Genomic DNA, 20898 nt, shown 5'->3' with positions numbered 1-20898 from the left:
TTATGGTGAGCCAGAGTGAACTGTAGCCTGTTATTAGCTGACAGGTGTGTTTTTCTGCTGCTGTAGCCTATCTGCTTCAAGTTGAGTTATTGTTACCTTTTTCATTTTGGTTTCTGTCGTAACGTTAATAATTATTCTTGCTTCCTCAGAGGAAATTCTGTTAGTGCGAGGTTTTTGTATTTGTAAGTGTCTTTTTTGTGTTGTTTCCTGTTCTTTTTTTGTTTGTTTTGCTTTGTATGTGTGTTTGTGCGTGTGTGTGTGTTTGGGGGGGTGGGGGTGGGGAATGACTTCCTGTTTGCCTTCTTGTCTTCATTGTTTTCTACTGTGCCTCATTCCCTATCTGTCTCCATTTTCCCATCGGCCCTCAGTTTGTGTGTACTATTTAGTCCTTTCTTCTATTTATTCTTCCTCTAAATTTTTCTGCAAGCTATTGGATTTCTGTTCTATGCTATTACAGAATCTGTCTTTTTAGACTTTTTAAATCACCAAATAAAAGGTCGGCTTTTTGTTTTTCTATCTGCCTCAAATGAATTTGGGTCCAAAACTACACAACATGCCAGTGTGGATTTGATGCTGCAGGGGGAGAAGCATTTTTATTAGAAATGTTATCAAACTGTAATGATAATAATAAATTGGATTCAAATTTGACAAATTTATTTCAAATATCCAACTAACTAAATAAATAACTAAAAGACATCAAATGAAACTCAATAGTAAATATTAGTGTCTCTCTAAACTTTTGCATGACTCTCTAAAGGTCAGTACTGTAAAGAACTGTCTCCTACACTGTAAATACGATGATGGTCATAATGTCCTTTTTTTAAATATTTGTTGCCAAATGTATCAATAGCAAAGAAATAGCAAAACAAACAGGACTCAGTCTATATGATTTTATTGATTTACGTGAAAACTGAATGCACCAGAACTCTACAACAGAGTAGAGTTAAACTGGTAAAAAAAAAAAAAAAACCTAATTGCAGCGGAGTAGGGTGATGATTGAAAGATCAGACTTAGTAGCTGGCCATGGTTTGCGCGATCCAGTCGTTGAAGATGCAGACCTGTGAAAGGACACAGATCAATATTTGTTATTGAAAAGAGGATGGTGGGATGATGAAAGTTCCACAATGAGAACTTTTTTTCACATAGCTGTTTACATTCTAGAAATTATTTAACTTTACCTTGGTATAAACACCAGGGTGGTCCCTCTCAGCACATCCGTAGCCCCAGGACACAATACCCTGCAGCTCACCCTTGCACACAACAGGGCCACCAGAGTCACCCTGAAAACAGTAAAAAAAACCAAAGATGGATGTCAAGAATTAATTATTTAAATCAAATTAAATATAATTTAAATGTGTTGCTGTCATTGTGGGATACATCCACTCTTGTGGCATTTGAAGAAAGGTTTACTGTTCGAGAAGGGGACATTTGCAGGTTTGATTTATTACATACCTGGCAAGAGTCCTTGCCTCCCTCCAGGTATCCAGCGCAGAACATGGAGTCAGTGATCATGCCAGGGTAGGAGTTATTACAGTCACTGTAGGACAGGATGGGGATGTTCAGGCACTGCAGCCTGTCCTGATTAGCAGCTGCAATGTTTGAAACAGAGTATGGATGAAAAGGATTCATGCAGATGGAACCAAATCTCATGAAATATTTTGTAACTTTAAACTGCTAACATGCAGAAGTTACTCACTAGAGCTCATGGTGTTGCCCCATCCAGAGACTGTGCACATGGTGCCAGCGGGAGCACAGCTACTGGGCAGAGCCACAGGCTGCACGTAACTGTTGAGGGTGGCAGGCTGACTCAGCTGGATCAGCATGATGTCATTGTCAATGGTCCTGGAATTATACTCTGGATGGCGGATGACACGGGAGGAGTCGATGAACTGCTCAGTTCCCTCATTGACCGAAATGTCGTGCTCTCCCAGACGCACCTGGATACGGCTGAAAACATTTCAAAAACAAGAGAATAGAGTCAAACACTCAGAAACTACCAACAAATATAAATTGTTGATCACTCACTTAAATAAGGTTTAAAACATTACTAAAAGACACTTACTTTTTGTAGCAGTGAGCAGCAGACACAACCCAATTCTGATTGATCAGGGAGCCACCACAGGTGTGGTAGCCAATGTTCAGAGACACCTGATGGGGCTCAGAGTAAGGTCTGCACTCAGACCCTCCGACGATCTTGTCGTCTTCCAGGGCAACTGAAAACACATGTGTAAACAAACTGTTTACTCCTACACTTTCACATTAGGAGTGAAACATCTATGCTGTTTGATTTCCAGTCAAATGCATAAATCAAGCCTATTTGATTGGCCACAGAAACATATTTAATTTGAGATAATAAAGCTATGATGACTAAAGGTGTGATCTGAGAAGAAGCCTTAAAAGTTCACACTCACAAGCAGCTCCAATGAGCAGAACGAAGACTAGAGACCTCATGATTGCTGAGTGATCCTGTCGATGAGAGGACTTCACCTGGAGCCATGATTTATATCCACAGGGAGAGCTGCCCAGCTCTCTGAGCACTCCTATTGGTCAGTGTGGAGCCAGTCTCTTTGGTGGGTCGTTGGGCTGGAGACCCAATTTACATAGGAATCGCTTTCTTTTTAAAATCTTTATATAAATTATTTACATAAATACATTACTCTTTAGTATTACTATATCAATCTATATTCTATATTTTAATTGCTGTTAAACTATTGTTTTTTTTATAATACCAGGAAAAACTTTCCTTTGATATAAATTGTTATATAATTGTTCATTCACTTAGAGTAATACATTACTGTTTCAATCAATTGGTTCAATCCAGTCAATATATTATGACAATAATGACGGGTAATTTTAATAACTAATAACTGGAGAGCATCCTAGCATTTCAGTTTTATCTGAGAAAATCCTAATAATGTGTATATTGTACTCGTGTGGCTTTCCAATGTACCAAAACACACTTATACACTTAGACTTTGGTTTAAAACCCCCCCCCAAAAAAACATAGACATGAAATAAAAACTTAGCTCATGTTCTCAGAAATTAGTGCGCATAGCTTTGGTCAGGTTGTAGAGGTAAATATAACCTCTATATTTAGATATTTGTGACTGGATAAGCAGAGAAATGGATGAATGGAACACGGTATCTCACAGCTGTGAGCTTCTCAGCACCTATGACCAAGAAACTAAATTCACGAATGGACACTGAGACTGCCATGAGCAAAGAATAAGTTGACAGTGAACATTATATGTATAAAGTATTCTTTCTTTTTTTATTTTAGGCCTCTTTGATTTTTGACTCTTAATGAATTTTTGTTTTGTTTTGTTGTGTTTTGTTCTTTTGGGGGTTTTTTTTGTTTTTTGCTTTTTTCTTTTAATGATCAACACACCATGAGAGCTTTCATTATACATTTTGTCATTGTGACTTCTCTGGGAATGTGTTTTTTGCCCCATGAATAAACTGAACTGAGGTTCTTTTATGGAGCTAACAGACTGTTTGCAAGCATAATTTATTTTTTTAAAGGTTCTTACTAAAATAAATCATTAAAATTTAAAGGATGAAAATATATCCTAAAATATCCATCAAAGTTATCTGGAAAACAGAGGCAGTATGACTAAATTGATTTCTTTTTGACTTATAATCATGTCATGTACTGTGTGAAGTCCAAAAAAAAGGACAGTGGCAACATTTTTTAAAAGCCAGATATCACACCTTCTGACACCATAGGGTTAGGAATTATAGAGTTAATCAGTGTACTAGTGATGATGATTTATCCCTCACATGGATAATTATTTCAGCAGATTAAATTTGAATTAATGCATCGATACTTTTGCATAAAGTTTCTTAACCTAACTGTGTAAAGGTACTGTTTAGGCATTAGGAATAGGTTTAATAGTAGGTTTGCTGTTGTAAATAAGATGTTATTGTTATAAATTTCTGTGCTGTGCTCGCTAGAATGTTCATGCACTACAGCTGGTTTCTGTCTTAATTCTAAACTCTGGCCACGCGTAAAGTTACAGCATAAGTGGTAACGGGCTCTGCCAGTCAATCAATTGCCATTGCATGTTAGAAAGGAGTAAAAAGATCCTTAAAATGAGCCCACCCTATATCCAGATGGCCTCAGATTCAGTCGTACTTTTGTCCCCAGAAAAGGTTTGAAGCACATTAGATGAACTTACCAAATAAAAAAACACAGTCATTGATCAAAATTAGATCAAATTTCTATTTAAGAATACATAGACTGTTGTATAATTGGTAAAAGATATATATAATTTGTTATTACCAGTCCCAGATTATTGGACATATATCAATGCCTTTCTAAACAGCAGCAGCAGTGGCAAATTGAAGCAGAGAGAAGACAGGTAAGATTTCAGCAGTTCAGACGATTTATGTACAAAGTAACTGCCTTTCTCCTAATTCCTAAATTGCAGGATATGGTTGTAAAATGTTTGTTATACTATTTTAAATATCAAAAAAGAGTTTTGTAGGAAAACAGAAGGCAAAAAATGGAAGTCAAGTTGAATAACTTTATTGATTGAGGTGGATTCTGACTGCATGTTGTTTAGAACTCGACAATAACAATGGAGTTAAAATGATAGAAGAATTGCAGCAGAATAGAAAAGAAGTTGAAGGATCAGACTTAATAGCTGGCCATGGTTTGCTGAATCCAGTCGTTGAAGATGCAGACCTGTGAAAGGAAACAGAACAAGGTTTGTTATTATAAAGAGCAAGCATACAGAAGTTCTGCAATATGAAAATTAGGTTTCAGGTGACTGTTTGCATTAAATAATGACTTTAAATTTACCTTGGTATAAACACCAGGGTGGTTCCTCTCAGCACATCCATAGCCCCAGGACACAATACCCTGCAGCTCACCGTTGCACACAACAGGGCCACCAGAGTCACCCTGAAAACAAAATAAAAGAACAAAGATTCACACTAAGAAACTTTGTTATATAATTTTATCAATATTTCCAATATTCTGCATTTATCATTGAGGTGCACTGGTAGAGGCAGGGTCAGGGATTGCAGCAAGTTTGACTTATTACATACCTGGCAAGAGTCCTTGCCTCCCTCCAGGTATCCAGCGCAGAACATGGAGTCAGTGATCATGCCAGGGTAGGAGTTATTACAGTCACTGTAGGACAGGATGGGGATGTTCAGACACTGCAGCCTGTCCTCATTAGCAGCTGCAATGTTTGAAACAGAGTATGGATGAAAAAGGATTCATGCAGATGGAACCAAATGTCATGAAAATTTGCAACTTTAAACTGCTAACATGCAGAAGTTACTCACTAGAGCTCATGGTGTTGCCCCATCCAGAGACTGTGCACATGGTGCCAGCGGGAGCACAGCTCCTGGGCAGAGCCACAGCCTGCACATAACTGTTGAGGGTGGCAGGTCGACTCAGCTGGATCAGCATGATGTCATTGTCAATATTCCAGGAATCATACTGTGGATGGCGGATGACACGGGAGGAGTCGATGAACTGCTCAGTTCCCTCATTGACCGAAATGTCGTGCTCTCCCAGACGCACCTGGATACGACTGAAAACATTTCAAAAACAGGAGAATAGATTTAAACACACAGAAACTACCAACAAATATAAATTGTGGATGTCTCACGTATAAGAAAATAAGATTTAAAATCTTAAAAAAATATACTTACGACTCGTAGCAGTGAGCAGCAGACACAACCCAATTCTGATTGATCAGGGAGCCACCACAGAAGTGGTAGCCAACGTTCAGAGACACCTGATGGGGCTCAGAGTAAGGTGTGCACTCAAACCCTCCGACGATCTTGTCGTCATCCAGGGCAACTGAAAACACAAGTGTAAACAAACTGTTTACTTCTACACTTTCACATCAGGAGTGAAACATCTATGCTGTTTGATTTCCAGCCAAAAGTACACTGAATTTGATTAGAATCATTGTGAAGCTGCAGCCACGAGCAGCTGAAGCTATGTTGGATGAAGTTTTAGTCTAATAAGAAAAACATCTGCCAGTCAGAGAGGAAGACAATCTGCTCAGAAAAAAATTCACACTCACAAGCAGCTCCAATGAGCAGAACGAAGACCAGAGACCTCATGATTGCTGAGTGATAATGTCGATGAGAGGACTTCACCTGGAGCCATGATTTATATCCACATGGAGAGCTGCCCAGCTCTCTGAGCACTCCTATTGGTCAGCAAAGAGCCAATCTCTTTGGTGTTTCGTTGGGGTTGGTGATTTGTTTGAATAGAGATGGCTTAATTTTTTGAAACATTTTGATATAAATCATGCACATAAATAGATTACTCTTTTGTATCATTGTATTAATCTATATTTTAATTGCTAGCAACTTATTGCAAATTTTTTGTAATACTGGGAAAAGTTAGTTTCAATCCTGCCAATATATGATGACAGTAATGAGCAGAATAGTGAAAAGGGATGGCTTTCTTTTTAGCAAATAAGAAAACTCTCAAAGGAATGTGTGAAAAAGGATTATTTTATTTCTTAAATAGTTTTTTATGGTTGTTTCTGTCGCCTCGCAGACCTGAACTGTTTCACTTCAATAAACACTTAAGGGTCACTTTTTTTTTCCTATACTCAGACTTTTATGTACTGACAGTGGAGTATGATACAATAATAAATCTTAGTGGTTTTAATATCTCTAACAGAACTCTTTCAAAGGATTCCTTTGTATAAACAGCCATTTTCATGCATAAGCTCTCATAAAATACAATTTTAAATGTATGTTATCATAAAACCATAGACTAATAAGTCAGCCCCTATTGCTTGAAATTAGTGTGTCTCTGGTCAGACTTCTACAAAGGTAAATATCATCTCTATATTTAGATATCTGGAAACACACTATCTCACATCTGTGTGTTTCACAGCACTTGAAAACTAAATTCATATTGGACATTGAAGTGCTGTAAGCAACAAATTAAAAACCTAAGGTAAGATTTCTTACAGTAAATACGAATCTGTGAAGTAGTAGTGGAGGAAGTAATTGTCCTGTTCCTCGATTTTGCACCCGGTGTTTTCTGTTTGGGACTCAGTTTCCTGTTTGATATTTCCCATTTTACTTTGTCATTTGCAGTTTTCACTTTAAATATTACCTTTGCTTTGGTTTTCATTCTGATTTTGTATTCACCATATTCTTTGTTGTTCTAGAGTTTTTCTGACTCTCCTATGTTTATGTGATGTCTCTGACACGGTTTTGTAAACGGACTCAGGCGCAGACCAGGAGACCTTTGCAGAAACTGATAGTGCGTTTATTTACAGTGGTGTCACCGGGTGATTATATATATACAAGGTGCTCGGGGAAGAGGTCTGGGGCTCCGGGGGGGAAGGGTCCAAAACCACACTCTGCTCTTTCAACCAACAATCCCACTCTTTTCCACTCCAGTCGCTCCTCTCGCTCACTCGGGGGTACAAGGACGGGTCCGGGGGGGAATCTACGCACACACACAGAAAATCCAATTAGCACTAGATCACAAGGAAACTCACAGACTAGGCAGATTGCTGAAGCACTAACGCGGGTGACTCAACGTCCCAGCGACGAGTAGTGTAGGTCTGCCATCTTAAAAAGCCCTTCTGATTGTAGTAACCAGCGCCAGGTGTGATGATGAGCACAGGTGTGTGGGCCAGGGGCGGAGCCCACAGTGAGCACTGCTGTGGCCGGGGAAAGAGGGAGAGAGAGAGAGCACAAGAACAAAACACATGTTGCATAACACGGAATCAGCCGGTGAGGCACGGGGACCGTGACAGTCTCTTGTGTTTTGTCAGTTTTGTCTTTGGCCTGTCACGTTGATGTGTCTTAGTGTCAGTCTCAGTCTTAGGTTCCTGTTTTATTTTGATAGTCTCTTGCCCTGTGTGTGCTGTGTTCAGTTTTGCTTCCCTCATGCTCCTTAATTGATTCTGTTGACCCGCTGCTTGTTTTCCCCACCTGTGTCTCTTTCCCTGATTACCTCGAGCTGGTGGGTAACAGACGTCTCTGAAAACGTCAGTGCACTTTTGCAAATATGTGATATCTTGATAAATCGAGCAGATATTTGAAGTTTACACAGCTACATCCTTGCCTGAAAATATCTTAAAAGTTCATTTTGTGACCCAGAAAGAGTAATAAGAGTAATATTAAAATTAAGTAGCTGCCACCATTGTTGGAACCTGGAATTAGCTGGGCCGCGCTATGAATTTTGGGATAGGTTGGGCCACGAAGGATACACCCAACCCATCCTTCAGATCTGGGGAAAAGGAGAACGCATTTGTCGGCCACATTTGGTGGAGTCTTCGAATTTGGGCAGCCTTGGTTACATAATTGGCCTACAAATGTGGCCTCAGGAGGATGCAGCCTCTGAATTTGGACACAGTTTTTGCATTCCAAGCAAAGGGGAACTTTTGTCAATGCACAATTTCCTGGTATAGATTACACTGATGCTCACATCAGAGCAACAATCAGAAGAAAGCCAGCTGCTAGGACTGATCGGAGGCAAATTTCATTTCAAAAGACTACCTGACAGAAGCCTTGATAAAAGCATGGTTTTATGTAAACTGTGTAAAAAGGAGTTTGCATACCACCGAAGCACTTCAACCTTACCATCTAAATACAAAACAGCAAGGACAGAAACTGTGGGAGCTCTTAGCGCAAGCAGTCCCAGTCTGAGTACCAACAAAAGGTGTTGCAGCCCAAACTTGATGAAGTGACTGGCTTCAGGGCTAAATTAGTAAGTCAACATCGGACAAACTTACAAATTCTCTTGCAGAATGGCTTGCTCTGGACTGTAGACCACTATCAGTGGTAGAAGATAGGGGGTTAGAAAATGTGCTACAGTTAGCGTCAGGTGATCCAACTTTCCAACTGCCATGCCGAAAGACTATTTCAAGTAAAATTCAACAGCTTTATGACACTGAAAAGCAAGCAAAATTAGATGCACAAGCTAGACATTTTAACTCCATTGGAGCTCATTAAACTCCAAAAGTTGGCGACTGTCCTTGAGTCATGCAGGTAAATAAAACAATTTTTAAACTTTGTTACTGTTTCTTCAAAAAGCTCTATAGTTGACAGTTATTGTGTAGATTAATAATTACTTTCTCAAACTGTCTACTGCAGGTTTGTGACTGAGCTTCTTGGAGGTGAGACATATGTCTCATGTTTAGTGGTTTTACCTGCTTTCTGCCATCTGCATCACACCATGGAGGTCTCCAATGATGACTCAAACTACATGGTGAAATTCAAGACTGCCTTCACAAAGGACCTATCCCAACGTGTAACTACGCTCAACCATCAGTGGCTCAAGATAACTACTGTGCTTGACCCAGGCTTTAAGGATTTAAAGTGTCTTGCAAGGGGAGAGTGAGAAGAGGTTTGGACCATCCTTGAGGTCCTGCTGCAGGAACAGTGTAAAGATGCCAGCACAAAGGCGCCAGCAAAGACAAAGAGGCTCCTCCTCTCGTCATTGTCTTGAGACTCTGATTTAGATGAGGAAGCTCTGTGTAACAGGGCCCTGAGTTTGTACAGAGCAGAATCCACCATCAGCGAGACAGACTGCCTGCTGCAATGGTGGTCCAGTCGAGCAGGGACCCACCCACAGCTATCTGTCCTGGCCCGCAAGTATTTGATTAGTCCTGCCACTTCTGTCCAAAGTAAGAGACTGTTCTCACCTGCAGGTCACATAGTAACAAAAAAGAGAACTGTCTTGAGCTCTGAAAATGTGAACAGGCTAGTTTGTCTAAGTAACTGGCTGAAAGAGACAGACAGTATATAAGCATGGAAGTATTTTGAGTCCAATGGGTTTGTGATTTTTTGCACTAAAATGTTTGATGATCTCACTTTTTTAGCCTAATATACAAAATAATTTTGGCTAACGTTGCTCAGAGTTTAAAGGTGAAGCTGGTTAAATAACCTTTTGTTTCAGCCATATTTTCCTGAGAAGAAAAACTGCACTTTATGTTGACATTTTTATTATTATTATTTAAAGACAATACCATTTTTGAAAATGTACTTAAATTACTTAAAACTGCACTTTATTTTTAAGTTTGCCCAGTTTTGATATTATTTTTGTTTCTCTGTTTTGAATTGAAATACAGTTTAAATGCTTCTTCTTTTTTTTTCAGAAATTAAAAGAGCTTGAGTTTGCACTATTCATGTCCATGTCTATTATTTGTTTCTGTCTAAAATCCTTTTAAATTAAAAAAAAAAAGCGCTTTGGGGCAGATTTTCTTGTGCAATTAAATGCGATTAATTGAGAGTAACGAATTACAAAGCCATAATTAATTATCCATCCATCCATCCATCCATCTTCTTCCGCTTTATCCGGGGCCGGGTCGCGGGGGCAGCAGCCCAAGCAGAGGAGCCCAGACCTTCCTCTCCCCAGCCACCTCCTCCAGCTTATCCGGGGGAACACCAAGGCGTTCCCAGGCCAGCCGAGAGATATAATCTCTCCAGCGTGTCCTGGGTCTGCCCCGGGGCCTCCTCCCGGTGGGACATGCCCGGAACACCTCACCCAGGAGGCACCCAGGAGGCATCCTTGTCAGATGCCCGAACCACCTCAGCTGGCTCCTTTCAATGTGGAGGAGCAGCGGCTCTACTCTGAGCCCCTCCCGGATGTTATGCTAAGTAAACGGACTCTATGGCAGAACACACAGAAACGCAGAAAATGCAGGAAGTGCTCTTTATTTACAGTGTCCAACTTATTTACACGGGATGGAATATGTACGCCGACAAATAAACGGAGGGAAACCAGAGAAGGGAGCTGACATGCATTCTGAGGGAAAGGGGTAACCCGCACACGCAGGGTGGATCTATGGAAAAAGGAAAAACGTAACTTTAGGAAAGGATGCCAAACAACCGGTAAGAAACGGCAATAAACATGGGGAGAGTTGGAGAGCTCACTTGTCACACTGGCTGTACAGACTCGGGCGAGGATTCCCGGGAAGTAGAAGAAACGCTGAGATCTATCTCCGTAGAGATCCCGGAAATGCGGCTTCACAAACAGCTGACAGGTAAGCGGGTGATAGATCCAGCTGAGGATACAGGACAACAGGAAAGTAAACCAAATCCAAGACATAGGTTGGCCGTATGCACACCGCAGAGAATTAATAAACACGTTACCACTCGGGGAGGTGGCAATACTCCGACACCAGACGTCTGTCGCGCTGCTCCTAAATAACGCTCCATCAAATGACGTCTGATGTACCGCCGGTGTGTCAGCATCCCGTGACACACCACCCCGCCTACCTGTGCTGAAAACAGAAGCAGACCCCGTGACACCACACCAGAGAAACCCCACCAATTCCTAATACCGGATGGCTGAACTTCTCACCCTATCTCTAAGGGAGAGGCCAGCCACCCTTCGGAGGAAGCTCATTTCCGCCGCTCGTATCCGCGATCTCGTTCTTTCGGTCACTACCCACAGCTCGTGGCCATAAGTGAGGGTAGGGACGTAGATCGACCGGTAAATTGAGAGCTTCGCTTTTACACTCAGCTCCCTCTTCACCACGACGGACCGGTGCAGCGTCCGCATCACTGCGGCCGCAGCACCAATCCATCTGTCAATCTCCGGCTCCCTTCTCCCATCACTCGCGAACAAGACCCCGAGATACTTGAACTCCTCCACTTGGGGCAGGAGCTCATCCCCGACCCGGAGTGGGAACTCCACCCTTTTCCGGCTGAGAACCATGGCCTTAGATTTGGAGGTGCTGATCCTCATTCCCGCTGCTTCACACTCGCTGCGAAGTGTTCCAGTGCGAGCTGGAGGCCATCACTCGATGAAGCCAACAGAACCACATCATCCGCAAAAAGTAGAGATGAGATTCTGAGGCCACCAAAGTGAAAACCCTCCACCACTTGGCTGCACCTAGAAATCCTGTCCATAAAAATTATGAACAGAATCAGTGACAAAGGGCAGCCCTGGCGGAGCCCATCACCCACCGGGAACGAGTCTGACTTATTGCCGGCAATGCGAACCAAGCTCTTGCAACGGTTGTACAGGGATCGAATGGTCCATAGCAATGGGCCAGACACCCCATACTCCCGCAGCACCTCCCACAGGATGTCCCGAGGGACACGGTCAAATGCCTTCTCCAAGTCCACAAAACACATGTAGACTGGTTGGGCAAACTCCCATGCACCCTCAAGTATCCTAGAGAGGATAGAGAGCTGGTCCAGTGTTCCGCGATCAAGACGAAAACCGCATTGTTCCTCCTGTATCTGAAGTTCGACTAGCGGACGAACTCTCCTTTCCAGCACCCTGGCATAGACTTTCCCAGGGAGGCTGAGGAGTGTGATCCCCCTGTAGTGGGAACACACCCTCCGGTCCCCCTTCTTAAAGATGGGGACCACCACCGCGGTCTGCCAGTCCAGGGGTACTGCCCCTGATCTCCACGCAACATTGTAGAGGCGTGTCAACCAGGACAGCCCTACAACGTCCAGAGCCTTCAGGAACTCGGGGCGGACCTCATCCACACCAAGGTTCTCTGCCACCAAGGAGTTGTTTAACTGCCTCAGTGACCTCACCTCCGGAAATTGGCGAGTCATCCCCGTCATCCCCAGACTCTGCTTCCTCCTCGGAAGACGTGCCAGTGGGATTAAGGAGGTCCTCGAAGTATTCCTTCCACCGCCCGACAATTTTCTCAGTCAACGTCAGCAGCGCTCCGCCAGCACTATACAGAGTGCAGGTAGAGCACAGCTTTCCCCTCCTGAGATGGCTGACGGTTTGCCAGAATCTCTTCGAGGCAGTCCGAAAGTCTTTTTCCATGGCCTCTCCGAACTCCTCCCACACCCGAGTTTTTGCTTCAGCCACTGCCCGAGCCGCATTCCGCTTGGCCTGTCAGTACCTGTCAGCTGCCTCTGAAGTCCCACAGGCTAACCAAGCCCAATAGGACTCCTTCTTCAGCCTGGTGGCTCCCTTCACCTCTGGTGTCCACCATTTGGTTCGGGGATTACCACCACGACAGGCACCGACCACCTTGTGGCCACAGCTCAATGCAGCAGCTTCGGCAATGGAGATGCTGAACATGGTCCATTCAAACTCAATGTCCCCAGTCTCCCTCGGAATGCTGTTGAAGCTCTGCCGGAGGTGTGCGTTGAAGATCCCGCGGACTGGGGCCTCTGCTAGGCGTTCCCAGCACTCTCTCACTACGCGTTTAGGTGCACCGGGTCTGTCCAGCGTCCTCCCCCACCACCTGATCCAACTCACCACCAGGTGGTGATCAGTTGACAGCTCAGCCCCTCTCTTTACCCGAGTGTCCAGAACATATGGTCGCAGGTGTCACAACTCGGCTGGTAGTCGTGTGGAGGTGAGAAAGGAGGATCCAAAAGCAGACAGTGGCGGAGATGCAAGTGGGTTTAATTACAGCAGAACCGAACAAAAACCTAAACAGGGAAAAACGAATACAAAAAGGAGGACATGGATCGAGGAGCAGAGAGACACGGAGAAACACGGAATAACGTTGAATACACGGAAGGTTCACAGAGAAACACAGACGACGCGACGAGGAGCACAGGCAGTATAAATACGCACACCAGGTAATTAGGAAATGGCAGACAGGCGGGGACACAGCTGGAACTAATGGACATAACGAGACACAAACCTACAAAGTAAAACAGGAAACTCACAGACTGTTTTACACTACCAACTGGGGACACGAAGAGAACAGAGAGGAGAGACACAGGTAGGGATGATAGAAACACACAACTCAAACCCTAAGAACAAATACAAAATCAGAATAAACTAGAAAAATGATAATAATAAACTTAAAGCGCTGGGTCACCGACCCAGGACCATGACAGCAGGTCTGGTGATACGATTACAAAATCGATCATCGACCTGCGGCCTAGAACGTTCTGGTGCCACGTGCACTTATGGACACTCTTATGTTCGAACAAGGTGTTCGTTATGGCCAAACTGTGATTTGCACAGAAGTCCAATAACAAAACACCGCTCGGGTTCAGATCAGGGAGGCCGTTCCTCCCAATCACGCCCCTCCAGTTCACGCTGTCGTTACCCACGTGAGCATTGAAGTCTCCCAGTAGGATAACAGAGTCTCCAGGTGGAGCACCTTCCAGCACCCCACCCAGGGACTCTAAGAAGGCTGGGTACTCTGAACTGCCACTCGGCGCATAAGCGCAGATGACAGTCAGGACCCATTCCCCGACCCTAAGGCGCAGGGAACAAACCCTCTCATCCACTGGGAAGAACCCCAACGTACCGGCAGCAAGCCGAGGGGATATTAAAATACCCACCCCAGCCCGCCGCCTCTCACCAGGGGCAACTCCAGACTGAGACAGAGTCCAGCCCCTCTCCAGGAGACTGGTTCCAGAGCCCAAGCCATGCATAGAGGTGAGCCCGACTATATCTAGCCGGTACCTCTCAACCTCACACACTAACTCAGGCTCCTTCCCCACCAGAGAGGTGATATTCCATGTCCCAATTGCCAGTTTTGGTAGCTGGGGATCAGTCCGCCAGGGCCTCCGCTCCTGGCCGCCGCCCGGCACACAATGCACCCGACCCCTACGGCGCCTCCTGCTGGTGGTGGGCCTGCGGGAGGATGGGCCCATGTCCCCTTTTCGGGCTGTGCCCGGCCGGGCCCCATGGACTAAGGCCCGGCCACAAGACGCTCGCCCTCGGGCACCCTCCCTGGGCCTGGCTCCAGGGCAGGGCCCCGGTAACCCTATCCCGGGCAGGGTAAACTGTTCCCTCGATGTTTTTCTCATAAGGGTCTTCTGAATCACTCTTTGTCTGGTCCCTCACCCAGGAACAATTTGCCATGGGAGACCCTACCAGGAGGCAAAAGCCCCCAGACAACATAGCCCCTGGGATCCCTGGGACACACAAACCCCTCCACCACGATAAGGTAGCGATTCACAGAGAGGCTGTAATTAATTATTAATATAATTAATTATATTAATTTTAATCGAGTCCCACTCCTAATAGATAGATAGATAGATAGATAGATAGATAGATAGATAGATAGATAGATAGATAGATAGATAGATAGAAAGATAGAATTTACAAAATATTTGTAATTTTTATTCTTGCTGACCCTCATTCAGTCTGAAGTTACATTTTGTGCAAAGATGTTATACTTTAGTAAGTTTAATTACTTTCATGAGTTTTTCAAGGGAAGTGATGCCATCTCTTCATAATCTGAGGCACAGAGGTACAATAGTGCAAACATATATTTCCACCGCAACCTAAATATTTTGTGTTTTGTCATCAGAAAAAGGACAAGTCTATCATAAAGATTTAAAAAGATGCAAATAAAGAGTTTAGTAAGACTTAATTTCATATGACGTTTCTTACCTATGTTCAAATACAGTCTTGTTAAATAGAAAACTCCTCTTTCAGTTCAAAGGTTTCGTGTATCAGTACATAGTAAAAGATCATCTGGTCCTCATCAAGTTCTAAAATTATTTAAATACAACATCAGATGAACAACAATGCATGACATATTACACCATGTCTTTTCTTCTTTTTTTAACAACAATTAAGCTAAAATGCAAAAACAATGTGTGAAAAAAGAAGTACAACTTTTTGCTTCTGTCGTTGATTTGAGTGTTCCATTCCTGCATGGTGTCTGTGAATGCAGCATGAACATCTGCCCCTCTCCTAGCTCTCCTAGCTCTCCTTGTTGAACTGCTATTTTAATTTTCTTGCAGAACACCTAAGAGGATATTTAGCAGCCACGAGGCACCAACTAAATGCACTTGATCATTGGCAAGTATGAGCATCTTTAAAAGTTGTTTTGGCAGATTGTTGGTCTGGAGCACTCGATCGTGTTACATTATGCCAATGATTAAAGATATCAGCACTCATCTTAGAAGCAGAAGTATTTGATGCTGCCCATCAATCTGAGAAGGGTCGTCAAGACAACTGCCAATCGTCCCAGGACGATTCACCCTAAGGCCAGGCTGCGCAATGCTCAGAGAAATTAACAAGAGAAAAATATCTCACACTCTACAGGCCTCAGTTAGCATTATAAATGTTAAAGTTTATGAATGCACAGCACCATATTTGGAATTAAACAAAACACAGCATATGAGCACAAACACCTTATACCACTATCAGCTGTTGGAGGGTTGATGATTTGGGCTTGTTTTGCAGCCACAGGACCAGGGCACCTTGCAGACAGACAGACAGATAGACCCACATGTCCAGTAAGGGTCTTATACTATGAGAGAGAGTGGAAATTAATAAATTTACAACAGTGATATAAAAAAAAAGAACAGTAAAAATTAAGTTAGTTAAAAACAGTAAAGGTAAGACTGACATTGTGTAAGAGAGAAGTACAAATTCCACTAATAAATAATATTTATACAATAAATGTAAGAAGAACAACTGCATGAAAGTAAAATATAAAATATTTTTTGGATCTCATGCCTTGCAGGTGTGTTCACCTATTACAGAATGAAGAGTTGTTATATAGCTTTATAGAGAACCGTAGGAATGATTTCCTGAAGTTTTCTTTATGGCAGCGAGGTTGAATCAGTCTGAGGGAGAAGGAGATCTGCTGCCTCAGAAGAGTGGAATGGAGTGAGTGGAATGGGTTGTCCATGATGGAGGGCAGTTTGTTCAGTGACCTCGTGTCCCTCACTGACTCAAAGACCTCCAAATTCTGGCCAATGATGCTTCCAGCCTTGCGGATTAGTTTGTTGATCCTGCTGGAATCTCTGGCACTGATTTTTTTTGTCAAACAATTTGCAGATAATCAGGTAAAACTAATGAAAGTCAAGGTGTATAACTTTCTGTGAGTGCCTTACATTTTATATCAGGGGTCCCCAATCTCAGTCCACGAGGGCCGGTGTCCCTGCAGGTTTTAGATGTCTCAGTGATTCCTGTCAATATTCCAGGAATCATACTCTGGATGGCGGATGACACGGGAGGAGTCGATGAACTGCTCAGTTCCCTCATTGACCGAAATGTCGTGCTCTCCCAGACGCACCTGGATACGACTGAAAACATTTGAAAAACAGGAAATTAGTATAAAACTCCCAATAAAAATTAATTTTACGCAACTCTGATCTGATAATCAGACCTATAATCTTATAGATCTTATAGAAATATACTTACGACTGGTAGCAGTGAGCAGCAGACACAACCCAGTTCTGATTGACCAGGGAGCCACCACAGAAGTGGTAGCCAATGTTCAGAGACACCTGATGGGGCTCAGAGTAAGGTGTGCACTCAAACCCTCCGACAATCTTGTCATCATCCAGGGCAACTGAAAACACAAACGTAAACAAACTGTTTACCACTCACTCCCATCAGGCGTGAAACATCTATGCTGTTTGATTTCCAGCCAAATGCATAAATAAAGCTTATTTGAGTGGATAGAGAAACATAATTAATTTTCTACTTTGAGATAATAAAGCTATGATGAATAAAGGTGTGATCTGGGAAGAAAGCTAACCAACTGTTAGCAGAGAAGAAGCCTTAAAACTTCACACTCACAAGCAGCTCCAATGAGCAGAACAAAGACCAGAGACCTCATGATTGCTGAGTGATCCTGTCGATGAGAGGACTTCACCTGGAGCCATGATTTATATCCACAGGGAGAGCTGCCCAGCTCTCTGAGCAATCCTATTGGTCAGTGAGGAACCAGTCTCTGTGGATGGTCTTTGAAACTGGCATCCCTATTTGCATAGGGATGGCTTAATTTTTAGTAAATAAGGAAAAAATAATGTAATGTGTGATGTAGACAGTTTTTTGCTTCACTATTATTTGTATTGACTTATGTTTCATATCTGTAATATATGTATGCAAATTATTAATATAAACCAAACAACTTGTTAGAAACTCTTTCCTTAATGGATCATTAATACAGTCACAGCAAAACTAATCATTTCATTTATGTGTAATGTTCTGACTGTGCAATATTCTATAAAGCAACTCTTAAGACCCAATTAATTTATGCAAATTTTATTTTGGTATCAATTTGATTAATTCACCTGTTAGCTGACGGAAATGTGAGTTTGTTTTATTTTTCTGGTCACACTGTAAAGTTACATGCCACCTCTCTAGTTACATGTCACCCTTGTAATCTAGAAACTCAATTCAGATATGAAAGGTTTACCAAGAAAGAAATGATGTGCTTTGTTTTATTCATAAAACATAGGACATACATCTAAAGTTGTAATCGAGGAAGTGCTGTGATTTTATTTTATTTGAAAAAAAAATGATATGGGAGATACAATTGCTGAACACTTATAGCATTTTATATAGGCAGTAGAACCGGACGGTTGGTGGTTCGATCCCCACTAAATATCTCTCCGATGCATCCATCAGAGTATGAATGTGTGAGAATTTTAGATAGAAAGAGCGTAGAAAAAAGTGCTTGTGTGAATAGGTGAATGAGGCAAGTTGTGCAAAGTGCTTTGAGTGCTCAAATAGAGTAGAAAAGTGCTATATAAGAACCTGTCCATTTACCATATATTTATTAATGGATGCCCTTTGTGTTGTGCAGTCACTCAATCAGAACACAGATATAGAAACTTAACAACATCAGTCAGGATTGCAAGATCATTACATTGAACAGAGTCATGTTTGGCACTGGGGATGGGGTGGTTGGAAGGACTAACATGATGCCTTGGTGTAGGTTAGCTTTTCTCAGCATGTCTATATCCCCAATACACGACATCTTGCAGCACAACTTTGCAGACATCAGCACCTCCAGAGTCACCTTGAGAGAAAGACTTGGACTGAATCTTGATACTTGAACTCTGAATTTTTGCAATGCAATGCTCAGCACTGGAAAGTACATTTAAAGTAATAAAAAAAAGTGGTTTGTCCAGTTTGAAGACATGCTGTCAGAAAAGTAGAAACATATCTGGCAGGAGTCTGCCTTCGTCCAGGTATCCTTTACAGAATATGGTGTAGTCAACCACATTGGGGTATGTAATATGACAGTACTCTTCAGACAGGATGGGAATTTCTGCACACTGCAGCCTCTCAGCAGCTGCAGCAAATACAAAAGAACTTTGGAGATAATAGAGACTTTGCACATGGTCCCAGAAGAGGCACAGCCAGCGGGCAGAGCCACAGGCTGCACATACTGGTTGACTGTGGCAGCTGAGCTTGAGCAGCCTGATGTCATTCACAAGTGCCAAACTGTCACAGAAGGCTTGTTGGATTATATGGAAAACACTAACAAACTGCTCATTACCCTCAGTGGCTCCAGTATGATGATCCCTCATACACAACTCCATGCAACTGACAGACAAAGAAGCTGATAAAAATAGATTTTGATTTTCTGTTCATTTTTCCCATCAGTTGCATCAGTTCTCATTGACCAGGGAGCAACCACAGAAGACGCTTGATTGGGGCTGGGAGTAGGGCTCACACTCATACCCATCAACATCATCTGTGGACACAGAAATAGTAATTCATTTGTTGCACTATAGAAACATGCACAATGCACGAGACAGTCTGCACTTGCAAGCAACTTCAATTAGCAAAATGAAAACCAGAGATTTCATGGCGGAAATGGTATCCTTTTACTTCACCTCAGTCTCTATCGTGTGATAGCCAGTCAACTAAAACACACAAATTGATAGTGAGGTGTAAACCAGATGCGGGTGGTCCATTCCAGAGTTGTAAGGCTTCTAAATCTAACCCTGTATGGCTGCAACATATGGATTGTTCACATAACACCTTCGCTCAAGGCCGAGTTCAGAACTCAACCATAAAAAAAATAGCAGCGGTGAGAAATCAAATATAGAACAACATGTAACTATTCTTATAGCAAAAATGATTGCAGCATAATGGATGCAATGACTCAAATTAATGAGACCCATTCAGAAACTTCCTCTTTAGTTTAGATTTGAATAATCAATGTATCAGTAATACAGAGGTTTGCTGCTGATTTCTAACTGCTGTGTGACAATTAACAATCCTGCAGTCCTGCAATTATCTACATTTCAGTTACTGTTAGATTTTAAAGAGTCCTGCATACTAAATGCTAAATGTATGTCTAATCCTCAAACTGTTTATTAGAGGTCTTACATTTTTGTCTGTGTCAATGTAAAAGCTACTAAAAAAGTCATTAATATTTGTCATGACTAATTCCAGCTGTTACATTTTTTTAAAAGTCGGGATACTGTAATGTATTTTAACCTGTACCAGAATAACTTTGGGAATTCCACATTAAGCAGGATGCAGTGCCTTATTTTCACATCTCATTAATGTCTTTTTTCATTTATATATTTACATTTATGCTGTCAATCAAATAGCTCATTTATAAGATTTAATTATAAGCAATAATCCTGATAATCATATTTGGTCAAGAAGAAAGTTAATTCACTGAAAATTGCTCTGCCTTACAATTACATAAAAGAACAAATCCGATGCATATTCTAACAAATGATTGGTCTACTTGGCTGGTGTTATTTTTCTTTTCTCATTTGCTTGAAACAACATTTTTTGCTGATTTTTAAAAAAAAAAAAAAAATATATGTGGGTTAGAAACATTCTGCAACTGCTGTTGTGAACATGGCCATCTGGAGTGCAACAGGCTAGATCCATGTCAAGGTTAATGATTACAAAGTACATCTTGCTGTGCTTGCATCCTATATAGAAGATATGGCTGTAAAAGTTTCATACATATAGTTTCATAGCTAGATAGATAGATCAATAAATAGATAGATAGATAAAAGAACTGAAACTCGTTCAAATATTTGTTGCTTACCTTGCTCTCAGAGTGTTGTGCCTTTGGGGGTTATGGATGTACTGACAAAACAAATCCTGGCAAAGTAATGCACAGAGACCAGCACCATTTCTTTAACATAAACCACTATCTCCTATTTAATGTATGCTGCTGGTTGTGTATACCAGCAAACTTTGCTCCCCGACCCTGAAAAGGATAAGCGGAAGAGAATGGATGCATAGATTCAATCTGTATTTTTGTGATAGAAATT

The 20898-nt window shown here is 42.1% G+C and overlaps 3 protein-coding genes and 1 long non-coding RNA gene across 7 annotated transcripts; all 4 read right to left on the bottom strand.

Moving 5' to 3' along the window:
* Positions 1 to 875: 875 nt before the first annotated feature.
* LOC116309500 (trypsin-1) lies at positions 876 to 2499 on the bottom strand. Its single transcript, XM_031726112.2, has 6 exons — positions 2412 to 2499; positions 2063 to 2213; positions 1697 to 1947; positions 1453 to 1589; positions 1179 to 1280; positions 876 to 1058 (listed from the first exon to the last, which is right to left on the bottom strand). Exons 1-6 carry the CDS (start codon positions 2449 to 2451, stop codon positions 1011 to 1013), a joined length of 729 nt encoding a protein of 242 aa, XP_031581972.2. The 5' UTR covers positions 2452 to 2499; the 3' UTR covers positions 876 to 1010.
* A 2013-nt stretch (positions 2500 to 4512) lies between these two features.
* LOC116309499 (trypsin-2) lies at positions 4513 to 6145 on the bottom strand. Its single transcript, XM_031726111.2, has 6 exons — positions 6048 to 6145; positions 5668 to 5818; positions 5296 to 5546; positions 5053 to 5189; positions 4805 to 4906; positions 4513 to 4687 (listed from the first exon to the last, which is right to left on the bottom strand). The coding sequence occupies exons 1-6, from the start codon at positions 6085 to 6087 to the stop codon at positions 4640 to 4642; spliced, it is 729 nt and encodes a 242-aa protein (XP_031581971.2). The 5' UTR covers positions 6088 to 6145; the 3' UTR covers positions 4513 to 4639.
* A 4498-nt stretch (positions 6146 to 10643) lies between these two features.
* LOC120442660 lies at positions 10644 to 11414 on the bottom strand. The gene is made up of 3 exons (XR_005614845.1): positions 11098 to 11414; positions 10879 to 11009; positions 10644 to 10787 (listed from the first exon to the last, which is right to left on the bottom strand). It is a non-coding gene; the product is annotated as an uncharacterized LOC120442660 (long non-coding RNA).
* Positions 11415 to 14994: 3580 nt separating this feature from the next.
* On the bottom strand, positions 14995 to 17498 carry LOC116309520 (trypsin-1-like). 4 transcript variants are annotated; one of them, XR_005614843.1, is made up of 4 exons: positions 17438 to 17498; positions 17057 to 17207; positions 16384 to 16938; positions 14995 to 16157 (listed from the first exon to the last, which is right to left on the bottom strand). XR_005614843.1 is itself a non-coding variant. In XM_031726140.2 (3 exons), exons 1-3 carry the CDS (start codon positions 17475 to 17477, stop codon positions 16812 to 16814), a joined length of 318 nt encoding a protein of 105 aa, XP_031582000.1. In that variant the 5' UTR covers positions 17478 to 17498; the 3' UTR covers positions 14995 to 16811. The 4 variants fall into 4 exon arrangements, 1 of the variants encoding a protein (XP_031582000.1); XR_005614842.1 differs by having other exon boundaries at positions 14995 to 16662; positions 16747 to 16938; XR_005614844.1 differs by having other exon boundaries at positions 16747 to 16938.
* Positions 17499 to 20898: the final 3400 nt, after the last annotated feature.

This window comes from Oreochromis aureus, linkage group 11 (genome assembly GCF_013358895.1).
Source record: "Oreochromis aureus strain Israel breed Guangdong linkage group 11, ZZ_aureus, whole genome shotgun sequence".
NCBI lineage: Eukaryota > Metazoa > Chordata > Actinopteri > Cichliformes > Cichlidae > Oreochromis > Oreochromis aureus.
The sequence above is the reverse complement of the archived record's forward strand: the minus strand, read 5'-3'. Positions and strand labels throughout refer to the sequence as shown.

Bases quoted from the DNA above. Each gene is read 5' to 3' on its own strand.
- LOC116309499 (XM_031726111.2), bottom strand. From the start codon at position 6,087: ATGAGGTCTCTGGTCTTCGTTCTGCTCATTGGAGCTGCTT. The intron at 5,190-5,295 runs GTGAGTAACTTC...CAAACATTGCAG, and splicing joins GGGCAACACCATGAGCTCTA to CTGCTAATGAGGACAGGCTG. The intron at 4,688-4,804 runs GTAAATTTAAAG...TTCCTTTCACAG, and splicing joins ACCCTGGTGTTTATACCAAG to GTCTGCATCTTCAACGACTG.
- LOC116309520 (XM_031726140.2), bottom strand. From the start codon at position 17,477: ATGAGGTCTCTGGTCTTTGTTCTGCTCATTGGAGCTGCTT. The intron at 17,208-17,437 runs GTGAGTGTGAAG...TTGTGTTTTCAG, and splicing joins TCTGCTCATTGGAGCTGCTT to TTGCCCTGGATGATGACAAG. The intron at 16,939-17,056 runs GTAAGTATATTT...AAATGTTTTCAG, and splicing joins GCTGCTCACTGCTACCAGTC to TCGTATCCAGGTGCGTCTGG.
- LOC116309500 (XM_031726112.2), bottom strand. From the start codon at position 2,451: ATGAGGTCTCTAGTCTTCGTTCTGCTCATTGGAGCTGCTT. The intron at 2,214-2,411 runs GTGAGTGTGAAC...ATGTGTTTTCAG, and splicing joins TCTGCTCATTGGAGCTGCTT to TTGCCCTGGAAGACGACAAG. The intron at 1,281-1,452 runs GTATGTAATAAA...TACTGTTTTCAG, and splicing joins GAGGCAAGGACTCTTGCCAG to GGTGACTCTGGTGGCCCTGT.